Here is a 25,165-nt window from a genome sequence, read left to right as displayed (position 1 = left end):
GATCGCTTAAGCCCAGGAGTTTGAGGTTGCTGTGAGCTAGGCTGACGCCACGGCACTCACTCTAGCCTGGGCAACAGAGTGAGACTCTGTCTCAAAAAAAAAAAAAAAAAAAACTCTTAGCAAACTTAGAATAGAAAGGAATTTCATCAACCCAATAAAGAGCATCTACCAAAAACTTATACTTAATGGATTTAATGATGAAAATATGAATATGTCTCCCATAAGATCATAAACAAGGCAAGGCTGCCCTCTGTCACTGCTGCTATTCAACACTGCACAGGTAATCCTACTCAGTACAACAAAGTAAGCAATGAAAGCAAAACGCATTCAGATAGGAAAGGAAAAAGTAAAACTATCTTTGCAGATTATATGATATACATATAGAGAGAAAATCCTAAGGAATCTTTAAAAACGGGGCTATTAGAACCAATAAATGAGTTTAGTATGGCTTCAAGATACAAGATCAATATACAAAAAGTAATTGTATTTTCATATACTAGGAATGCAAATCAAAATTGCTATTAAAAATAATACCACTGACAAGAAAATTAAGTAAATCTGAAACTTTTTTTTTTTTTGAGACATGAGTTTCACTATGTTGCCCAGGCTGGTCTCCAACTCCTGAGCTCAAGCGATCTTCCAGCCTCAGCCTCCCAGGCAGCTGGGATTACAGGCACCCACCACCACACCCACTGTAAACCTGAAACATTGTAAGGGATGGATTTAGGAAAATATTTGCAAGACCTGTACAATGAAAACTATAACTACATTGTTGAAAGGAATTTTAAAAGGTCCAAATAAATTGAAATACATACAATGATCATATATTGAAAGATTCAATTTTAACATGTCAAATTCATTCAGAGATTCAATGAAATCCTAACTAGCTTCTTTAGAAACTGACAGGGTGATTTTGAAATTCATATGGAAAAACAGAGGACCTAAAATAGCCAAAATAATTTTGAAAAAGAACAAAGTTGGAGAAATTACACTACCTGATTTTAAAACTTACCAATAAACTCCAGAAATCAAGACAGTGTGGAACTGGCATAAGAATAGATATATAAATCAATGAAAAAGAACAGAGAATCCAGAAATAGACCCATAAATATAAAATCAATTGATTTTCAACAAAGATGTCAAGATAATTTAATGGGGAAAAGACAGCATTTTCAATAAATGATGCTGAATTAGCTGGATATCCACATGAAAAAAAAATTTTGAAACATGACCCACATTTCACACCATACATAGAAGTTAATTTATGATAGGTCATGTCATAAATCTAAATCTGAAAGCTACAACTATAAAACTTCTAGAAGAAAACACAGGGGCCAATCTTTATGATCAGGGGTAAGAAAAGATTTCTCAGGACACAAAAAGTATGAACCTTAAAAGAAAAAGTTGTATATTGTCAAACCCTATGGAACAACAAAAAGAAAAAAAAAAGAAAAAATTGATAGGCTGGAATTAATTATAATTTAAAATGTCTACTCCTTGAAAGACATTGTTACAAAAATTAAAAGTCAAGGCATAAACTGGGAGAAAATATTTGTACAAAACATATTTCAGACAGCAGACGTTTACCCAGAATACATAAAGAACTCAAAATTCAGAGTCCACTTGCTCAAGGCTTCTTGGGCGTGTTCCCAGTAAATACAATTTTAAAATAAAATTTAAAAAAAGAACTCAAAACTGAGTAAGAATTATAATAATATAGCCCAGTAAAATCCATTATCCATTATGGCTCAGCAATTCATTATAACATCCATTATAGCTCAGCAATAAAATACAACGATCAAATTTAAAATGTATAAACTGTTAAAACAGATACTTTATTTTTTTAAAAGGTATGAAAATGGAAAGTGACACATTAAAAGATGCTACACATCACTAGTCATCAGGGAAATGCAAATTAAAACCACAATGAGATATCAACATACACATAGTAGAACAGCTGGCGTTAAAAAGACTGATAATCCCAGGGGATGGAGAGGATGTGGAAGAACTGGAACTCTCATACACTGCTGGTGAGATTGTAAATGGTATAACTTTTTAAAAAAGTTAACTATTTCTTAAAAATTTAAATGGACACTTCCCATACCATCCAGCAATCTAACTCCTAGAAAAAGAAATGAAACTGTATCTATAGTAACAGAAAGGATGTCAGCAGTTGACTGAGGTCAGGGTTAGAGAGAATTGACCAGGATACTGTACAAGGAAACTTCTAGAGGTGGTAAAAATGTTCTATTTCTTGATTCTGATGATGGTTACATGGTTGTGTAAGTTTGTCAAAACTAATATAGCTGTGCAATTAAAATGGGTGAATTTTACTATAGGTAAACTAAAACTCAATAAAGTTGATTTTTAAATTTAATTGTTCTTTAAATTAATAAAAGATTAAAAAATGAATTGATAAATATGTGATTAAGCAAATATAGTAAAATGCTAGAATCTAAGTGGTGTGCTTTGTAAAATTCCTTCAACTTCTCTGTATGTTTAAAATTTTCATAACAAAATATTAGAAAAATTAAAATTTATAAATTGCACATTACAAATAAAATCTAAACAGTCAACACAAAGGGAGAAGATGAAGAAATAATAAGCCTAGTCTTAATGAATAGAATAAGGTCCCTTGAGGAGATAGATTTTCTCATTCAATTGCTTTTCTCCATTGCTACCAGAATTATCTTTCTAAAACTGAGATCCAAATATATTACTACCATGGCAAAAAACCTTCAAAACGAAGTATAAACCCTTGACCAAAGATACCAAAGGACTTTCCCACGTGGCTCCAACATATATTTCCAACTTCATCATATTCTAAATCTGCCATTTACCATATTCCTGTTACCTATTCTTTAGCTATTTTGGTTTATTTGATGTTCTCTGAACATCTTGGAACATTTTTGGTCTTTGTTCATGCTATATTCCCTCCCTTCTCCACCTATAAATACCTACCTCAAAGCCTGGCTCACTTCATGCTTTGCATGAACCCTTCACCAATTTCCCAAAGTAAAAGCAATCATTCTCTTTCTGTGTTCCCACATTTTATCTGTATCTCCATTCCAGTATGTATCTCAATATATTATAGTTATTTCTCTGTTAGGTTTCCAGGTCAAATATGAACTCCTAAGGACAGCATTTATATATCATTTATTTTCACATTATCAACATCTTGCTAGGTATCTGAATGTGATGAGGAAATTTTTATTGAATCAATGAATGAGTAAATAAATGACTGCAGAAATTATGAAGTGAGCCAATGAGTTTTACTAAAATGAAGTTTTGAATACGAAATTCTACTCAATTTAAGCATTTATTTTCTAGAACAAAAAATCCTAATTTTATTTAAAAATGCAAAAGCCATTAATAAAAAACAGAATTACCACTTACCTCTGTATATTCATCAAAAGTATGATCTTCTGCTTGAAAAGTCTCTATCATCTTAACTGCAGTCCCGTCAAGGAGCCAATTATATTTTTCAACTGAAAAATAATAAATTAAAATATCAATAACAACCTTTTAAAAAGACAGTGCTTTTTTCATATGATCATGGAATGGAGTAACTCAAATACTATTATTAATAGAGTGTTCACATACATGGTTTACTATATTTTAGGGAAATAGATAGAATAAAATAAAACATTGAGCAAACCAAGCTAAATGCAGATATTTTAAAATAAAGGTAATAGGATATTTGAGGCTTCCAAAATAACTTAGAGGTACAGATACACCACTTAATAGACTTTAATAGAGTGTCAACAACTATCCATCCTGACCTGACCCACACTTGAGTAGACTATAGACCAATAAAACTGAGCTGCAGGCTCTGCAAAACTATTCCCAGAAATTACCTTTCTTTAACCCTTGCTTTATTCTAAATCTTTTCTTTCTACCTTTTGACTTTATCCCAACATCTCCTCTTCTTATTCCAACATCTTCCTACCTTTTAACTTTATTACCCTGCTCCAGTTAACATTCACCCTTTGGACTAGACAACAAAATTTCTTGGGTTCGATCCTTGACTCTGCCCAAAGCCATGCCTATACTCACATCTGGATCTCTGTGCTCTTTCATGACAGCCCTAGACAATAAAATACCTGACCAAATTCTCATAAAAATAAAATGATGGAAAAAAGGTATAATATTACATATGTCATACATACCGTAGGTCTCATAATGTTTTCTTGCACCTTCTAAGTTCTGATGTACTGCCGCTTTCAGTGTACTGAGAGCCCATTGTAACACGTGTTCAGGAAGTTCTGTGTCGAGATTTACGGGTGTTGAAGTTCCTGATAGCCAAGAAGGTATTGTTTGGACATTCTAACACAAATAAAAATCATAATATATGCAATAAATATCTAACTGTGCAATTAACCTAAATGAAGATCTTATAACCATATTGTTTAAAACATTCTTTTCAGACTTCAACTGCCCAAGAAAAAATAACTTGATGCAAAATAATGATTTAAAATGGCATAGTTTGTAGTCTAACGTAAAATTTAAGTTGGATTAGTTTTCTATCATTCAACAAATATTTATTGAGTAATGTCAAAGTGATTATACTAGAAAGCTCTAGAAAGAACAAATATGAATTGGATCGGTAGAGGAGAGTAGACATACACACAAAAATATCAATCCATTACTACAAGAAAGGTTCTAAGAAGGAAAATGTCATCTCTGGCTAGGAGATTTTTTCAAAGAGAAAACATCTTCTAATTTGAAGTAACTTGAGGGAGGAAAATAAAACAAAGAGTTGTAACATTTTATGTACATATACACTTTATAAAGATTTGACTCAAATAATTTAAAAGTCTGAAAAAACCATATAAAGAAACCCAATGGGTAAGGATGATGTAATACCTGCAGAGCTTCACCTATTCGCTCTACTATACTCAGAACAACATCTTCCAAATCTAGAATAGTAGGATAAAATTCCATTTTGTCATCATCAAATGTCAATTCCATCTTAAATATTGGCAGCCCTTGTTGATCTTGTGGGTCAAAGAGTTTTACAAATCCTTCTACAGTTCTCTTCAAAAGATCCTTTAGCTGCATGATATCATAGATTAGTATTACTTTAAAAAGTATAAATTCAACCCTTAACTAAAATCAGTGAACTGATTATAATTGTCTATAGCTGATTATAACTGTCTAATTAAGTCATTCTATCAATCCATTTAATCCTGAAAATTATCTTCATTCAGCACAATGTATTCTTAATAAATGTAGTCTAATCTAACACAATAAATAGAACGATATAGGCAAACCTTAATTTTTTAATAGAATATCAACAATTTTAAAATGGCAACTCAGAATTTTTCGCATTCTTTAGCAATTCTGTCCCTGATACAGAAAACATTCCAAAAGACTAAACAATATGGTGAAGGCCATAGGTAGGGTAGGCCTGAGAGCTGAAGCTAAGTTTGTAATGGGGTAACATGTAGTGGTGTGCTACAGCTAGCTAGCTCTTATTGTCTCAAGAGCCAATTGTTAAATGTTGAAGAATTTTGGGAACCAGTTGTTAAACCCTTAAAAGCTTAAAATCCATTTGGTGGGAATATTTACACCACAGAAATTGGCAAACACTACAAATCAGGGTGTTTTTTTTTTTTTTTTTCCTGAAGAGCCAGATTTCTAGCATGTACACCACTAGGTGAAGGTGAAGCCACTGGAATTTAGAAATACGCACAGTGAGTTTCTCAAGTATGAATAATGCTTTTTTATGTAGAACCAACTGTTGGATATTTAGGCCAGCCCACAAACAAGAATCTAAATCATCTTCAAGATGTTCTTTCCTCATCTCTTTACTTTTATCAAATAATCCTAGTCCTCTTAAGGGGTAATAGTAGAAAGGAAACCATGTATTATATGAGTTAAAATTTTACATACTAGATAGTAAATATATATATTATCCTTTTAAACATGCAAAGCAAAATTCATGGAATCATTAGAGATCTTTACCAAAAGGGAAAGTTTTTATTCAAAATTATTTTTTTTTACCAGCCTGAGCAAGAGCGAGACCCCGTCTCTACTAAAAACAGAAAAGAAATTATACGCACAGCTGAAAACATATATATATAGAAAAAATTAGCCGGGCATGGTGGCACATGCCTGTAGTCCCAGCTACTCAGGAAGCTGAGGCAGGAGGATTGCTTGAGCCCAGGAGTTTGAGGTTGCTGTGAGCTAGGCTGACGCCATGGCACTCTAGCCCGGGCAACAGAGTGAGACTCTGTCTCAAAAAAAAAAAAAAAAAAAAAATTATTTTTTTTAGAATTGTATGCATACAATTATAAAAATTTGAGGAGACCATAAATATAATTGCATGAAATTAACATTCTCTATTTGTCATTTAAAGATGATTAATAACTTTTTTTTTTTTTTTTTTTTTAGAGACAGGGTCTCACACTTTTGCTCAGGCTCGTCTCAAACTCCTGAGCTCAAGCAATCCTCCTACCTTGGCCTCCTAGAGTGCTAGGATTACAGGCGTGAGCCACCAGGCCCGGCCTCTGATAAATAACATCTTAAACCAAGATTTTACAAAAAACAATATGAGAATTAATCAACTTGGAATTTAATAAGTTTAAAAATATGTTACTAGGACAGTTCTTTTGTTAACATAACTCCAAAATACTACAATTAGCTTATAGCTTGGAATGAGCCAAGTAATCAGTCCTAATACTGACATATATTGGAGACATTCTTCCTATTTTAGATTGCTTCAGAAGATCAGTGTTTTTCTGCTAAACTTATTTAAATAAAATTGTAGTAGAAATATTTTTCTGAATTTATTTCAAAATACTACTTAGCACTATGTTTAAATAAAATTTTATTTAAAATACTCAACTATCTGTTCTAGGAAGACTTCTAAAAAAAGACCAAAAAAATAAAATAAAATACTGAACTAATTCTGATAACATTATCATTTAATATATGTAAAACATATTACCTGATTTGACATGAGTGTGGAAACACAGTTATAAAATGCATCCAGTTTTTCAGGTTTAATGCCTTCTAGTGCCTCCTTCTTGGTAAAGATACTTATAACCTTTGGATACCATGTATTCATTAACTTCTCTTCTGCCTTTCTAGCTTGTATTGATAGATCAGTTCTCAGTGATTCACAATCAATTGGGCCTTTAGCTCTATTTATGAAAAAAAGAAAAATGATTTGAAGCAAATGATAGATATTGGTCTTGATATACAATTGTTGAAATAAGTAAGATAAATTTTTTAAATTCTAAAACCTAAAGAAAAGTCTTGAAGATTTATGAATCAGTTTAAAAAATTATACAGTCAAAAATATAGACTCAAGGAGACATTCAAATTTTAAATGTTAATAAACACAGGATTTTTTACCTAATTCCTGTTAAGTTCAGCAAAACTGTATCAGCAAATGTTGTATAACCAAGGTCCAGTAACATTTTCATAGTTGGATGAACAATGTGCAAATTAGATAATATTTGATTTCTTGCCTGCATGTAGCTAGAATGCCAGGGATTAGAATAATCTAGGCCTCTGGAAAAGCAAAACACCATATCAAACATGATTAAAACAAGACACCCTCAATTTTAGGAAATAATGTTTATACATGGAATTAGTATTAAAGTGAGTAAACTGGACATTGAGAAAAGAGAACTGGTCAGCAACAGGAGCCTTGGGATATATACATTTAATAAAAACATATTGAGATTTCAAAAGTGCATTATCTTCAGAGAGAACAAATAATTTGTGGGTAAGGCAGACTGATGGGTCAGGCCTGAGTGCCCTGATAAATTCCACTGTGCTCTGGCTCAGTCATCCCAGGTAGAGATGAAAGAACACAGTCTTTAGGACTGGGGGGAAGAATGGAGAACTCTGTCTGGCACACGCCAAAGCTCACTCAAGCCCAAGTGGAGCTACACATTCATAAAGTCCCCCTAGTTACATACATATACAGAACTTAGACAAGCATGCGAAGATACCTTTGGGGAAAAAACAATAGTACTATTTTTTAAATGTGTTCAAAATACCTTCGAGCTTCACAATTGTAGACTTGAATGTAAGATCAGTTCATTTTTAATCTGTATCAAAAACTACATGAAGTACTGTTTTTAAAATAATTTACTCACACAGGGGATTCAGGTAAAGGTCCTCCTTCATCTTCAAGCCATTTAACTGTCGGTTTCACAAGAACACTCTGCACTAAAATACATGTATGTGTTAATACTTCTTGAAAATCTTTGTAAGACCTATTCACATCAAAGTTTCTGACTCTTTTTTTTCAGAGACAAGGACCCACTCTGTCCCCAAGGCTGGAGTATAGTGGTGAGACCATAGCTTACTGCCATCTCAAACTCCTGGGCTCAAGGATCCTCCTGCCTCAGCCTCCGGAGTAGCTGAGACTACAGGGGCATGCCACCACTCCTGGCTAATATATTTTTTTATTTTTTGTAGAGACGAAGGTCTTCCTATGTTGCCCAGGCTGGTCTTGAACTCAAGAGGCAGGAGGATGACTTTAGACCGGGAGTTTGAGGCTGCAGTAAGCTATGATAACACACCACCACACTCTGCACTCTAGCCTGGGCAACAAAGTGAGACTCAGTCACCCAAAAAAAAAAAAAAAAAAATTTATTAGCTAATAAACACCAAAAAACCCCCAAGAAGTGCCCTTAAGTTACAAAGACTTTGACTAGATTATAGGCTTAAAATGAAAACTTTAAATAAAAATCATATCTAATAAATATATAATTTAAATAAAGAATGTTCATTATTCATTTTGCTTATTTCTACTTTTGATTCAATTGAGAAGAGGGAGGCAAAGGTAAAACAAGTTTGGCATGTATTAAATGCTACTTACCCAAATATCTCTTCATGCTGTTTTCAAAGTCATTTGACACCTCATTTATGAGACTCTCAATGAGTTCTTCCCTTTTCTTCCCTTTTAAAGACTCAGGTATCAGCCTTAACATGTGATCCAGCCATTCCTGCTGAATAGGTACTATAGGACTACTTTCTACACATTGCTTCATATAAATATAGTTGAACTGAGAATATAATAAGAAAAAATTAAAAGTTTTACATGGTTGTGACATTTCAGTATAATTCCTGAGCATTCTCTTCCTAAGACAACATTCTTTTCAGAATAAAAATATTTTGCAGCCAGGTGTGCCGGCTCATGCCTATAATCCTAGCACTCCAGAAGGCCAAGGCAGGAGGATCTCTTGAGCTCAGGAGTTCGAGACCAGGCTGAGCAAGAGCAAGACCTCGTCTCTACTAAAAATAGAAAAATTAGCCAGGTGTCATAATGTGTGCCCGTAGTCCCAGCTACTCGGGAGGCTGAGATAGGAGGATCACTTAAGCCTACGACTCTGAGGTTGCTGCAAGCTAGGCTGAGGCCACTGCATTCTACCCAGGGCAACAGAGTGAGACTCTGTCTCAAAAGAAAAAAAAAAAAATCTTAAAAATGACATGTTTTCAGAATAAAAACATTTTTCCAAAAGTGTGCCTTACAAAAAAACATTTTATCCTTTATTTATAATGCGTTCTTGCCAAATTAATGTTCTTAGTATTAATATTAACATATTCTTCATTTTCCCAAGGCAAAACAAAGGTCCTTTGTCTAACTTATTATTTCTTCATTCAAAATACATTCAGTAATTCAACAAATATTCATTGTTCTGAATGCTGGGTAGGCTGGACGAGGTGGCTCATGCCTATAAACCCAACACTTTGGGAAGCTGAGGTAGGAGAATCACTTGAGGCCAAGAGTTCAAGACCAGCCTGGACAATATAGTGAGACCTTTGTCTCTACAAAAATAATTTTAAAATTAGCCAGGAGTGATAGTCCCAGCTACTTGAAAGGCTGAGGCAAGAGGATCGCTTGAGCCCAGGAATTCAAAATTACAGCGAGCTATGACTAGGCCATGGCAGCCCAGCCTGGGCCACAGAGTGAAACCCTGTCTCTAAAATAAATAAATAAATGCTGAGTATATAGTAGTGAACAAAACAGACAAAGCCCATATTCTCTTGGAGATTATATTCTAGTACAATGGTAGTATAATTTCATAAATTTGCCCATAAGAATGAGTAGTCTCTTAGTCTCTGACAAACTTGGCATAAAAAAATTTAAAAAAAGCAAATGAGGGCCGGGCATGGTGGCTCAGGCCTGTAATCCTAGCACTCTGGGAGGCCGAGGCAGGAGGATCACTTAAGGTCAGGAGTTCCAGACCAGCCTGAGCAAGAGCGAGACCCCCGTCTCTACTAAAAAAATGTAAAGAAATTAGCTGGACAACTAAAAATATATATAGAAAAAATTAGCCAGGCATGGTGGCGCATGCCTGTAGTCCCAGCTACTCGGGAGGCTGAGGCAGGAGGATCGCTTAAGCCCAGGAGTTTGAGGTTGCTGTGAGCTAGGCTGATGCCACGGCACTCTAGCCCGGGCAACAGAGTGAGACTCTGTCTCAAAAAAAAAAAAAAAAAAAGCAAATGAGTACAACTGACAAAATACAGACATAAACAAATTTAAAAGACAACATTTGATCTTTTTTTGTTTCTTAGCCTGGACTTAAAATTCAACAACCACAGTAATCATTGTTTCAAGCAAAGATATTAATATTATGGGAACTGATAAAGTATACAGGGGAATTCTTTGTATTCCTCTTGTAATTTTTCTGAAAGTCTAAAATTATTCCAAAATAAAAAGATTGTTTAAATGAGTGGACGAGATGGACATTTTTCTTGTCTCCTACTTTTAATTTTTTTTAATTATTAATAGTTGCTCACTTCAAAATTCTTCCAGAGGATCATTTTCTATGTCCTTCCATTAAGATACTGCTTAGCCTTATAAGTCTTGTGATGGTCCCCAATCCCTCATACATCAATGGACTGACCTCTGTCTAGTAATGAACCTGGTCCTCTCTGCCTCTTTCTCTTCCGTTTCTCTCTAGATGATCTTAATAATCAGCACCACCAATTACCCTGTGAAATCGAGCCCAAACCCTAAGAGTTATCCTTGGTTCCTCTTTTCTTTACCCTCCGCATCCAATCTGTCAGCAAGTCCTGTCAGGTCTACATCCAAAATATATCCCGAGTTTAACAATTTCTCTCTAGCTCTATTGCTATCACTCTAGTTTAAACTACAATTATCTCTTACCTATATGTTGTCTTCTATAACTAACTGGTTCTTCCTTCTTTTCACTCTAGCCCTGGCCACCATCCCTTTTCTGAAGCATCTAAGTAGGTTTTTTTAACATCATTGTCAAGGTGACTTTTTTTTTTTTTTTTTTTTGAGACAGAGTCTCGCTCTGTTGCCCGGGCTAGAGTGCCGTGGCATCAGCCTGGCTCACAGCAACCTCAGACTCCTGGGCTTAAGCGATCCTACTGCCTCAGCCTCCCGAGTAGCTGGGACTACAGGCATGAGCCACCATGCCCGGCTAATTTTTTGTATATATATTTTTAGTTGGCCAGATAATTTCTTTCTATCTTTAGTAGAGACGGGGTCTCACTCTTGCTCAGGCTGGTCTCGAACTCCTGACCTTGAGCGATCCACCCACCTCGGCCTCCCAGAGCTAGGATTACAGGCGTGAGCCACCGCGCCCGGCCTCAAGGTGACTTTTTATCATTAAAAGTAAATCGTTATAATATCCTCATTGTTAAAATCCTCCAATGACTTCTCATTGCCACTTTGAGTAAAATCCAAACTTCCTACAGTAGCCTACAAGGCCCTCATGATCTGGCTCCTAACTTCCTCTTCCAGTTCCCTTTATACTCTCATAAACTCAATCAGTACGCTCTCGTCAAGCTGAGGATACTGATTCTTTCAGTTCCCTCTCTTGGGGAATTCTCAACCCCAGGTCTTTCCGTGGCCTCCATAAACATCACCGACTCAGGGGGTCTTCTCTGACCACCTGCCTAATATGGGCCCACTTCCTTACCAATCACTATCATTTTACCCTGTATTTCCTTCATAGCACTTGTCACAATTTTGTTTATTTAATAAATAAACGATAAACAATATTTGTTTGTTTACTTGATTATTACACATCTTCCCCTTTACAGTACAGGCTCCATAAGGGTTTATGTGCCCATCTTATTTATCAGTCTTCAGCATCTAACATAAGACCAAGTAAATAGTAGATATCTATTAAGCATTTCATGAATAAATGAATTAATTACAGACAAAGAAGATATTTTTCAATCCCCCCAAAACTATAGTAGTTCTATAAAGCAGGTCAGGGTCAAGCTCTGAAATATTATATTTAAAAAACTAGGCTTGAATAAAATTATTATATGACTATAAAAGGACAGGAAATTTAAATTCATTATTCTAATTATGTATCTTTAATTTACACCTCTTTTTAACCATTTCATGTCCCAAAATAAAAATGTTTGACCCTTAGAATTAAAGTGTGCAATCTTCCTTCACAAAACTCTGTCTTTTCTGAATCAAACTATGTGCTTTCAAAATCTTTCTTGAAAACTTCCTACTTTATACCCTCACTGTAGTCTCTCTCTCTCTCTTTTTTTTTTTTTTTTTTTTTTTGAGACAGAGTCTCACTCTGTTGCCTGGGCTACAGTGCTGTGGTGTCAGCCTACCTCAAAACAATCTCAAACTCCTGGGTTCAAGCAATCCTGCCGCCTTGGCCTCCCAGAGTGCTAGGATTACAGGCATGAGCCACCAAGCCCAGCCTGTAGTCTCTTCATACTTCTATCATGACAGCTATCATATTTTACTGAACATAAATGTTTACATTTATTCATTCATCAATCATCTACTGAATACTTACTTACTATTGGTACTCAGTACCATAGTTTTTGATTAAGAAGCAATCCCTAGCCTCAATTAGGAAATAGATAATTTAATATATAATTTTATGTAATAGGAAATAGATAATATTAGAATAATCAATCATTGCCCTAATAGAAAGGGGAGATGCATTTCCTTTATAACTTGAATATATTTTTCAGTTGTCTGGAATAAGACCTAAAAAATTTATGCAAATTAACCCTCAAATAATGAATAGCAACAAAAGTAGAATTTTTAAAACCCATATTATCAACCATAACATGTTTGTTCCCTTGGGCAGAGAAAACTGAAATCAGTTTCTAAATTTCTTTCTTTTCTAGAACGAGACTTAGCAGGTAGTCTTAGAAGGAATGATTTTATAATAATTTCTTTGAACATTTTCAAAACAAGAAATATAAAATTTGAACTCACTCCTTTTTTTTTAATTTCACTGGTCATCTGTCAAAAACAAACAAGACATAATTAAGTTAAGGAGAAATTATTTAAATTCATTTAATTTAATTTTTTAAATTAAAGAAATTAAATTTAAATTAATTTTTTAAATTAAAGAAATTATTTAAATTCATTTAATTTTTTAAAGTAAAAATACATTTTAAAAGGTATCCATTATTTTTTAAAATATTAGTTATATTGAGATTGACTTAATTAAGAATTAAAATGTTATAAGGATAAATATTTTAAAGAGAAAACATAAACTTACAGTTGGAGGATAATCAACCTCTGGTAACGGAGGTATTCTTTTATCCAGTGTCCTGTCTAAATTTATTTTGGCCTCATCAACTCTGAAATTTATAGTTAGAAAAATGGATGATTCTTTTGAAGATAACATTAGCATATATTATTAAAACATTAAAAGTTGAACATGCTTCCAACTATACTAGAAGAAGAGATATTCAAGACTGATCTTACTGAATTTTCTATGAGAAACAAATACCTACAGACATTATCAATGAGACCTTGATTTTTAAAAAATGTTTTAATTAATTTATTCTTTTAGAGATAGACTCAGTCATCCAGGCTGGAGTGCAGTGGGATGATCACAGGTCCTTGTCACCTCAAATTCCTGGGCTCCAGTGATCCTTCTGCTTTAGCCTCCCAAAGCACTGGGATTACAGGTGTGAGCCACCTCGCCTGGCCTTATTTTTAAATTATTCATGTGTAATATAAAAGGGTGAGACTAAAAACAAAAATCAATTTTTTTCAATTATAACTTACTGACAGCATAAAAATTAACCCTGATGTATAGTGGGCCCTTATATGTATTATCTCTGTCCAAATACCACCCTGTCAGAGAAGACTTCCCTTACCCCCATATTAAGTAGCACCTCTTTCACTATGCCTTTTATCCTCACTTATCTTGCTTCATAGCACTTACCATCATTTGATACAGTATATTTTGTAGACTGTTTTATTAGTTTCCATTATTCTCAATGCCTAGAACAGTAACTAGCAGATAGTAGGTGCTCAATAAACAGATTTACCTTCAAAAGTTTTTCTGGATTTTTACATCCATAAAATACAATTTTCTCTTTAAATTAAGTTATATAATCCTATTGTATAACCCATTCATCTGTCAGCAAATATTTATTGAATGTACATTATGCAAGTCACAATACTAGGTGCTATTAAAATATAGCAGCAACAAATATCAAGGAATTTATAAACTGATTGGGTAGGAAGAAAAAAACAGAGTGCCATATTGGGCACGCTGGTAGTTCAGAGGAGGGACAAGTTCACTTCCACCTGCGACTACCTGTGAAGGACATACATACATGTTAGCATTTGCAACAAGCTTGAAATGAAGAAGAGGATTTCAGGGGAAAATGTGGTTTTCCTGGGATCTGAAAAACAAAGAACCTGAAAAATTGGAAGGCAAGGGAAGGGTCAAAGTGGAAAATGGGGAGCAGGGGTTATCCAATTTGCCCAAAGGTTACAGGATCAGCTGGAGATATGTTTGGAGAAGTGAGTTGAAACATCCAGCTAAGGGCATCAATAGCTTTTTTATTTAATAGAGAAGTCAATACACAGTCACTGAGAGTTCATTTGCATGGAAACATTTTTAGGAAAATAAATCTAATAGTTTATAAAGGCTAAATAGATTGGGAGCAATGGCCAAAGAAGTACACAAGGAAAAGTAAAGAGACCTCAGAAAGAAGATTGGAAGATGCCAAGTATGATAGGAATGGGGAAAAGCAATTGAAGAACCAAAGGAGATACCGTCAGAGAGGTAAGAGGAGAACCAAAAGGAATTTCAAGGAAAGGGTGGCCACTGGAGCCATAAATACGCTGGTAATTTGCATAAAGACAAGGACCGTGTTTGTTTTGCTCACTGCTCTATCCACACTACTTGGTCTCCATCAAGGTGTAAGAGCTCAATAAATATCTTTTGAAGGAACGATCATAATAATTTGGAAAATATCTCACATGTCTAGTTCAGTACCTTTACTTGATACATGAATACTCTCAACAATATCAGTTGTACCCATGGTACTTTGGGCAAGGGGTTGGGGAAAATGGCAATCATTACTTCCGGAGGCAGCCCAATGTATTGTCCATTAACTAATGTTCTTAGGAATAAATTTTTTATATTGAGCTGTGTCCTTGTAAACTTCTATTCTCTGGAGCTACATAGAAAAAGTCATATTCTTCTTCCATGTTACCCTTCCAAAATCTAGGAAAACCCATCCAGTTCCTTCGACTATTCCTATCAATAAGAGTTACTGTTTATGGTGAGCTTATTATGTTCTAGGCATTAACATGCAGGGATCTTATTTAACTCTCACCACAATCCTAAGAGTTAAGCACTATTTTATCTCCATCTTACAAATAGGAACATGAAGATAAGTAAAATCACATAACTTCCCAAATTCACATGACTAATAAGCTGCAGAGATGGGATGTGAACTCAGGCCTGACTGATGCCAGAGCCTATACTCTCACCAAGGAAGTTTATGCAGTTTCAAATTTCCTCATTCTCCTCTTCCTATGGTTTGAATATGTCCCCCAAGTTCACGTGTTAGAAACTTAACCCCTCTGTCCTCATGAATGGATTAATGAGGGCTCTATTTTAATGACTAAATTAACGTCACTATCACGGGAGTGGAGTTCGTTATCACAACAGTAGATTCATTATAAAAGCGAGCTCTCTCTCTGGCTCTCTCACCACGTGATGCCCTCTGCCATGTTATGACATAGCAAGAAGGCCCTCACCAGATGCCAGCACCATGCTCTTGGACTTCTCAGGCTCCAGAACTATAAGCTAACTAAACCTCTATTCTTTATAAATACCTAGTCTATGGTATTCACTTATAGCAACAGAAAACGGATTAAGACACCTCCGTATCTATTCTGGTCCGTCAATATCTCTCTTAAAGTGTGATCCCAGAATTCTAGATGTTGTTGGACCAGTGCAGAGTGAAAATTTTCTCTCCTATATTGTATACATTCTACATTTATTAAAGTAGCCTAAAACTGAATTAGCATTTTTTAAGTAGCCTCATTTCCCTGTTGAATCTTACTGAGCCTGTACCAAACTAAAATTCCTAAGACTTTTTCACATGGAGTAGAAAAATTGTGCCTGAAATATCCTCTTCCTTCTTTTCTTTGTTAATCTTCAAGATTCAGGCCAGACTTTCCCTCATGTATCATATTTCCCTGAACAATCTAGCTTTCAGGGATTGCTACTTTTCAGGAATTTGCCTTATACTTTGGTATGTTGGTGGGCACTAGTCATAGGCAGTCTTGCACTATAATTATCCCAACATAATTATGTCTAACTTCCTTGAGCTTTTTACACATAAATGCCACCCTTTACTATAGTAGCAATTTTTGGAGTGTGTTTTCTCCTACTGGCTATAAATAAAAACAGCTGGGAAGAACATAAGAGTAAGCCTTTTCACTCCCTGTCTGTTTTTGCTTTGTATATTAACAGTTAAAAACAAATAAAGAAAGAAACACTAGATAATTCCAAAATACTATGCAAGACACCACATGCAGTAAAGGTGAGAAACACCAGCTTAAATCAAGAGGGGAGGTAGTTGTCAAGGAAAAAAATCAGGCTCACTCCAGGGACACTGGAAAGCTATAAAATGATATTGGTTTAGCCAAGCATTCCCAAGGACTGGTCCTAGCGGGGGGCCCAGTTCTGCCCACAATTCCTTACATACTACCTCACCCCTGGAACTCTATCCACAGAACTCACCCCACCTTTGAAAAAGAGTAGTCTGCATTCCTATCACCTAACAGGTAGAGAGGTATCAAGGGGATGCAGAATCCCAAAGTCCATGGCCATCCAGAAATGTGTCTCCAATATAAAAACCTTTAATTCCAAATGTATTTTTCCCAAAGAAAAATATAGCAGTTCTAATATCAGTATTAATACAGCACTACGCTTCAGGTAATTTTGAGTCAGTATTTTTTTATTAAGCACCCAAATGAAAGTAGTCCTATAATAATTACAGATCTGTATAAAGCACAAGGTAAGGTTCTTCCTTAAAAATTCATTCGGTCACTCATTCACTCACCAACAATAACATGCCAGACACTGCGATCTCTCTCCTTAAGCATGTCAAAATACAGTGAAGAAGCAAGACAACTAAGAGAATAAACAATATGTTGTATATAACACATTCTGCTCTCTCTGCTTATGACATACTGCTCTTCTCCTGTTCCTTCTGCCTTAGTGGTCATATTTATGTAATTTGTTTGTAGGTTGACCCTTCCCCACACAACATCTAATTTTAATAATTCCTAAAACCTTAGCCCTAGGCCTTCACTTTTCTCAATTACTTCTCTTCCTCTACTCTTCTCTCTCTCAGTGATTTCAACTATTCCCCATAGTTTTAAAAACCATCTACATGCTGGTGACTCCCAAATTTGTATCTTCAGCCTAGACTTCTTCTCTCATATATCCAACTGAACATATTTCCCCTTAAATGTTATTATATGTAGGCATGTCAACTCCAAAAGAGAACTACTGTTTCTTATTCCCATCTCCTGGACTTCTGATTCTCTATAAATGACACTACCATCTACCTAGCCACCAAAGCCAATCCAATAGCAAGTCCTATTGATTCTGGCTCTAAAACATATCCCTTGTAAATCTACCTCTCTCCCCCTCCACCATCTCCAGCCTTATCCAAACCACAGTAAGTTTTCATCTCTGCCACTATAATAGCATCCTATCTGGTCTCCCTATTTCCTTCTACTCTTGTCCTCTTCCCCTCTACCTCAGTCTATTCTTAATAGCCAGTGTGATAGCTTTCAAATGTAAATCAGATTTTGTGTCACTTCCCTGTTTAAAATATTTCAATAGCTTCCACTGCACTTAAAATAAAAGTCTGAATTCCTTATCATGGCCTACAAGGCCCAGCACAATCTGCTCCCACCTTCTTCTCCATCTTCACCTGATACTCTTCCCCTGGCTCATTATACTTTAGTGACATTGGCCTTTATCAATTCCTAAAATGCACTAAAAGAATTCATATTTCAGGGCTTTCATGCTTACTATCCCCTTTGCTAGAGTGCTTTTCTCATATTTATTTAAATGACAGAGGCTGGGCACAGTGGCTCACACCTGTAATCTCAGTGCTTTGGGAAGCCAAGGCAGGAGGATTGCTTGAGGCCAGAAACTCAAGACCAGCCTGGTCAACATGGTAAGACCCCATCTCTACAAAAGCAAAAAAAATTAGCCGGGTGTGGAGGCGCACACCTGTAGTCCCAGCTACTCCAGAGGCTGAACCAGGAGGATTGCTTGAGCCCAGGAGTTGGAGGCTGCAGTGAGCTGTGATCACACCACTGCACTCCAGCCTAGGTGAAAGAAGCAAGACCCTGTCTCAGGCTGGGAGTGGTGGCTCACGCCTGTAATCTTAGCACTCTGGGAGGTCGATGCGGGTGGATCATTTGAGCTCAGGAGTTCGAGACCAGTCTGAGCAAGAACGAGACCTCGTCTCTACTGAAAAATGGAAAGAAATTATCTGGACAACTAAAAATATATATAAAAAATTGGCTGGACATGGTGGTGCAAGCCTGTAGTCCCAGCTACTCGGGAGGCTGAGGCAGAAGGATTGCTTGAGCCCAGGAGTTTGAGGTTGCTGTGAGCTAGGCTGACGCCACGGCACTGTAGCCCGGGCAACAGAGTGAGACTCTGTCTCACATTAAAAAAAAAAAAAAAAAAGACCCTGTCTCAATATATATATATATTTTTTTTTTTTTTGAAGTAAGAATAATATATAACACCAAGAGAACTCCCTTCTCTACTCTCTAAGTTTACTAAAACATTGAGTCTTAGGAATGAAGGAGGTAAAAGATCTCTAATAGTATATGTACTGATATTAGTTAATATAGCTTATAAATTTAGATTTAAATATGAGTAAATGATTGATGGACTAACAAAAAATGTAAATCTAAAGAAGTTATATGATTAATAGACCTATTTAATTATAAGTAAAATTAGCAAAACTTTAGACTATTAAATTGGCAACAATATGATCATCAATGAAGTAATAGTAAAACTTAGTTGCAAAAATGTTTTTAAATGAGGCTGACCAAGAAGGGCAAGAGAATGAAGAAAGTGAAGCAGGAACTCACCAGAGAGAAATTTCCCATTTTATAGTCTAGTGTTGGGTTGGGATTTTGTAAATGAGATTCCTATCTTTTTCCTCTTATTTATCCCCAGATCCCAGCAGAGTCTGGTGCCTGGGAAATTCTCAGTAAATGTTGAATGGAACTGAACTATCCTTATCACAGCCTTTTGTAGCTGGTACTTAAATTAGTTTTAATTTCTGCTAAATCGTGGGGGGCAGGGGGAGCAGAATGTTGAACTATGTTCTCTTTCGTGTAGAAAAAATTTAAATACAAGTGGTTTCAAGATATTTTATTAAGTGTTTATTCAAATTCAATGCTATTTGTACAGGTCCAATTACTTGGTTTTACTTTTAGGGACGAGTATGGTTATAATATATTGAGAGGAGCAATAGTGTGATGCTTAAAGTATGTGAACTTTAGCACCACACCAACTGGGTCCAAACTCCAGCTGTGTGATCTCGGGCAAGTTACTTAACTTCTCTGTACCTCACTTTATTCATCTAAAAAGTAGAGATAACAATAGTATAATACGTACCTTTACTTTTCTGTGAAACATGTTGAAAAAAAAACAATAGTACCTACCTCATAGGGTTGTTCTGAGAAGTACAGGAAAAGTGATAAGAACAATGTCTGATAGAGTAGTGTGTAATATGTGCTATCATTATGATTACTTTTCAATCGCTTTTTTAATTAACTTGAAGATAGTATTTTGTCCACGAATAACCTAGCATAGTTAAAAAATTTTTACGAGAATATGAACACTAACCACTTCACTTGAATTCCAAGCAAGAATTATTTACTAATATGCTACTTACACTAACTGATTAATTTTCTTCTGCTCCTCCTTGGATCTTCTGTAGTTTAGCAACTTACTTTGTGCTGGTGTGTCAACACCTATGTTTTCTGGGGGTTGAACAATGGGGGGTAACTTCAAGTTCAGAGCCTCCTTTGCTGCTGCAATGGCAGCTTTGTTTGGATCTGACATCTTGGTCCCCTAAAGAGTCCATAAAGCCATTATTGTAAAAGCAAGCCTCGATATATTTATAACATGTCTTACATAACAATACCAAAAATAAACTTCTGAACCTTTTTAGATCTTCCTTCCAAATGTGGTATTAGTCTAAAGAATGGCAGGTGAGATAAGTGAGCAGGAATTCACACAACCCACTTGCTGGGAAAAAATGAGCCAGTCCCTCCCCTTTAGGGCTTCGGTTTCCTACTGGATGAAATTAAGGAACTGAATTAGATGCTCTCTAAATATCCTTATACAGCTCTAAAATTGTAAGTTCAAATTTTTCCCTAGAAGCAATCCACAAGAACAACAAAATCTAGCTGTTGATGGATAATCTCCCTCCAAAAAAAGGGAGATTATTAACATCATTAATACTCTTAAACATCAGTATTGTAACTTAGTCTTGCTACTTTCCTAGAAAGTGATGCTATGATCAAGCAAAACCTGCCCTGAGAAGGAGACCGAAAAGTAGAGAACAAGTACCTGATTGTCTGATTGTTTCGGATGAGAGGGAAACATTCAGACCTCCTCCTCTGGTGGAAGAAAGGCGGATAATGACGGATGAAACCGCCGGAATCCGACCAGCTCCCGAGTGAGTAGCCGGAGAAGGGCGGTCGCCGACTCGGCAGAAACAAAGTCGTCGCCATGGAAACCGTGGGTCGGTCGCAGCCGGAAGGGCTGGTTGAAGGTTGCCTGGAGAGGTAGCTGCTGAGCTGCGACAGATTAGGATTACCTGTCACAACAATAATTTATTATTCAAGTAAATGGAGTGTGGGTGAATGAGATTTTTTTTGCCTAACTGCCTGCCCTGGGAAGGGGTCTAGGATATCAGGATCTTCAAATTGTGGTAAACTGCAAGACCGGAAATTGGAACAGTTGAAAAATAAATAGGTTTATGTAAACACTCACTCTCAGAGGAGAATCAAATCTTCAATTGTCCCCGAGTGACTTCCTGTAAATATTGCAACTAATCAGCAATATAATTTATCTTGCTTCTATATTTGCTATTTGTTTATACAGGACCTTCAGGAGATCCTTGGAAAAATCAAACAGATTAAGCTGTGGAACTTTGTGAGTATGCTAGAAGACAGAAATGTGAAATTTTGCCATTTGAAGCTGTGTACTGTATACTACATCTAAATGACAACAGCCTATATGAATACTATGTTACTAAGTAAAATTGGGGGGACAATATTAAATAAATCCTGCTGGTGTATTAATAGCATATTCATTGAACAAATGTTTGAGCACCTTTTATGTGCCAGTCACCATGTAAAAAATTTTTTTGTTTTAATGATAATACAGGCCAGGCATGTGGCTGACGCCTGTAATCCCAACACTTTGGGAGGCCAAGGTGAGAGGACTGCTTGAGGCCAAGAGTTCGAGATCAGCCTGGGCAACATAACAAGACCCCTGTCTCTACGAAAATGAAAAAGAGAGAGAGTATAGCCTACACTATTGTGTCTGGCACACAGTAGGTTCTCTAAAAATGTTATTTAAGTGAGATGAGTAAATAAAATTCTCGGTAGTTTGTAGAAGCTAACAATCTTTCTGCAAAAAACAAAACACTTGTATGAGTATACCACGGTTTTTTTTTTAATATAAATTTGGTTACGCTAAACTCACAAGAACTAAAAAGAAGGCAACAATCTTTTATGATAAACTCACCTTCCCCCAGTTATTCCATCAAACACTAATCTAGTGCTGCTGTAAAGAGATTTTGCAGATATAATTTAAGTCTAGTCAATTGACATTAATCTAGGGAGATTATCCTGGGTGGATCTGATTCAGTCAGTGGAAATCCCTTTAAAAAGGTTTAGGCATGCCCTGAGTCAGACTCCAAACATCAGCTGGATCTACAATTGCTCTCCCCTCTCTAGATCTTTCCTTCCTGACAGACATACTGCCCTACAGACCTTATAGTTGCTTAACCAGATCCCACAATTGCATAAGCCAATTCCTTGTAATAAATCCATACACACCCATGCATATATATTTTTTACATTTTTAATTATTATGGGTACATGTGGTGTTTTGATACAGGCATACAATGTGTAATGATCAATTCAAGGTAATTGGGATATCCATCACCTTAAGCATTTATCATTTCTTTGTGTTAGGAACACTCAAATTTCATTCTTTTAGTTATTTTAAAATATACAATAAGTTAACTATAGTCACTCTATTGTGCTACTGAATCGTAGATGTTATTCATTCTAACTGTATTTTGTACCCATTAATCATCCCCACTTTATCCCCCACTCCTGCTACCTTTCCCAGCCTCTGGTAACCATCATTCTACTCTCTATCTCCATGAGCTCCATTTTTTTATTTTTATTTTTTTCATCTTTAGCTCCCACATGAGTGAGAACATGCGAAATTTGTCTTTCTGTGCCTGGCTAATTTCACTTAACATAATGTCCTCCAGTTCTCCCTATGTTATTGCAAATGACAGGATTTCATTCTTTTTTATGGCTGAATAATATTGCATTATGTATATGTACCAAATTTTCTTTATCCATTCATCCATTGATGGACGCTAGATTGATTCCATCTCTTGGCAACTGTGAATAGTGCTGCAATAAACATGAGTATACAGATATCTCTTTGATATATTGATTTCCTTTCTTTTGAATATATACCCAGCAGTGGGATTGCTGGATCATAAGTGTAAGGTTTTTGGATGGTCGGTGCCAGAGAAAGAAGGACAAGCAGAGTAGAAAGGGATAAGCAACGAGGCTTTATTGGAGCACTCCTGGGCAAGGGTAATGGGTCCCAAGAGAGGGGCCTGGGCGAGGTTCATGGGTCCCGGGAGAGAGGGGCCCGAGAAGTCGTGTTGCCCAGAAGTTTTGAGTGGGCTTATATATGTTTTTAGGGCTGCGGGATGGGGGTTTCTTTGGTGGGAAGATTTTTGGTGAGCAAAGTTAGGAATTTTCCGTTATGGTTTTAGGGTGGGTACTGAGAACTAGGAGGGGCTGGTGGCATGTATGGATTCCAGGAACCGAAACTTCTCTTATCTGGGTGAATATCCGGGTGTGGTTATTCTTTAACTTAGCTGGGCCCAGCAGTTAGTTTCGGAAGGTCTTGTGGACTTCTTCTTTTTCTTTAGGGAGGGAAAGACCCTTGGGACTCACATTGGGTAGCTGGAGTAGAGGCAGGACTCTATTCCTCAAAAGCGGAGGGGGGTGGCAGTGGCACCCGGCTGGGAGCCCTTTACATAAGCCGTGAATATGTCCTGGCCCAACAGACTCAGGTTCAAATATCTGCCAATATTCTTCAAGCAGAACAAACTCTAGCAGGACAGCTTTCTCCCCATCCTCAACCCTCTCCTCTTTTCTTCTGGCTGGACATTATTCAACATACCCTTGCCTGTCTAAATTATTCAGAGATGGTCTCTAATATCTCCCACTGCTTTGTGCTTCCCTTAAGCAATCATTATTGGCCGCTGTCCCTCTAAACTATTCTAACCCCCAAACAACTCCCACACTGGCTCCTCCCTGTTCCACTCTGCTCACTCACATACCTCTTTGGGAGCCTGAGCCTACAGGGCAACCTTACGCAGATCACGCGTGCTATCTCACCTCCCTCACTGATCCCAACCCACAACTTCCTGGACGCTGCCTTACTAACCATATTGTGGCCACGACCACCTCTTCTGCTCTGGGACAGTTCTTCTGGTGCAACGGAACACTCACCCGCTGCATCAATACATCCATCCCAGGTCCTTGTTTCCCTGTCATGGTGGCCTCTCAATTAACTCTATACAGTGAGTCTGAATTCACGTGGCTTCTCCCAGGGCCCTACCTGAAACAAGCCATCTTTTTGCCTGTCATGGTAGGTCTCACCCTGGCCTCCTCCATCGTGGCCTCAGGGCTCACGGGAGGCACCCTAGGCCACAGTGTCATTTCTGCCCAAGATTTTGCAGATGGCCTACAGCTTGCTCTGGAGACCACATCAACTTCATTGGCCTCACTACAGAGACAACTTTGCTGGCTCAGGTCGCTCTCCCAAACCAAAGAGCATTAGATGTACCGACAGCCGAGAAAGGAGGGACCTGCATCTTCCTTCAGGAGGAATGCTATTACTGTGTCAATGAGTCCGGCCTTGTAGAGCAGAATATAAATAAACTCAACACCCTGAGCAAAAACCTACACAACCACCACCATCAAAATATATCTTGTTTCAGCTGGATGCAGTCCCCTTATAGACACCTGGCTATTGCCATTAATAGGACCCATTATCATCATTTGCCTAATCTTTCTCTTTGCCCCCTGTCTTTTACAGTCTCTCCAACGTCGCCTACAAGAATTATCCAGAGTGGCAGTAAATCAGATGGTTCTTCATCCCTACTCTCCCCTTCCAGTCATCCGTCCAGCAGCTGACTCTGACCCATAGACCTCACTACGCCCCTCAAAAGCAGGAAGTAGCCAGAAAGACCTCGGGGCCCTATTATCACTAAAAGGCCAGAATGGAAGACTGGTGGTGGGCACCCTCCCCTCCCTAATGAAAAAAAAAGAAGCTGCCCACGAGACCTGCTGAAAACAATGCCTGCTAGGCCCAGCTAAGTTAAAGAATAACCACACCTGGATGGTTACCCTGATAAGGGTCTCCGTTCCTAGAGTTCACATATACCACCAGCCCCTCCTATTTCTCAATACCTTCCCTAAAACTGCAACAAACAAATTCCTAACTTTTTGTGCCAAAAATCTTCCTGCCAAAGAAACCCCCATCCCCCAGCCCTAAAAACATATAAGCCCCCTCAAAACTTCTGGGCAACT

At 36.9% G+C, this 25,165-nt stretch overlaps 1 protein-coding gene across 1 annotated transcript in view; it reads right to left on the bottom strand.

Moving 5' to 3' along the window:
- The window catches only part of DNAH12 (dynein axonemal heavy chain 12), a 153,189-nt gene extending 132,825 nt beyond the window's left edge, over positions 1-20,364 (bottom strand). Inside the window, exons 1-10 of the mRNA XM_045530444.1 lie at positions 20,191-20,364; positions 13,491-13,572; positions 13,202-13,228; positions 8,843-9,029; positions 8,115-8,187; positions 7,363-7,521; positions 6,953-7,148; positions 4,867-5,055; positions 4,170-4,326; positions 3,397-3,488 (exon numbers count right to left, since the gene is read on the bottom strand). Coding sequence (XP_045386400.1) covers positions 3,397-3,488; positions 4,170-4,326; positions 4,867-5,055; positions 6,953-7,148; positions 7,363-7,521; positions 8,115-8,187; positions 8,843-9,029; positions 13,202-13,228; positions 13,491-13,572; positions 20,191-20,360 — 1,332 coding nt within the window. The 5' untranslated portion in view covers positions 20,361-20,364. The remainder of the gene's footprint in view (positions 1-3,396; positions 3,489-4,169; positions 4,327-4,866; positions 5,056-6,952; positions 7,149-7,362; positions 7,522-8,114; positions 8,188-8,842; positions 9,030-13,201; positions 13,229-13,490; positions 13,573-20,190) is intronic.
- Positions 20,365-25,165: the final 4,801 nt, after the last annotated feature.

This window comes from Lemur catta, chromosome 18 (genome assembly GCF_020740605.2).
Source record: "Lemur catta isolate mLemCat1 chromosome 18, mLemCat1.pri, whole genome shotgun sequence".
Taxonomy (NCBI): Eukaryota; Metazoa; Chordata; class Mammalia; order Primates; family Lemuridae; genus Lemur; species Lemur catta.
Note: the sequence above shows the minus strand (reverse complement) of the source record. Positions and strands in the feature narration are given on the sequence as shown.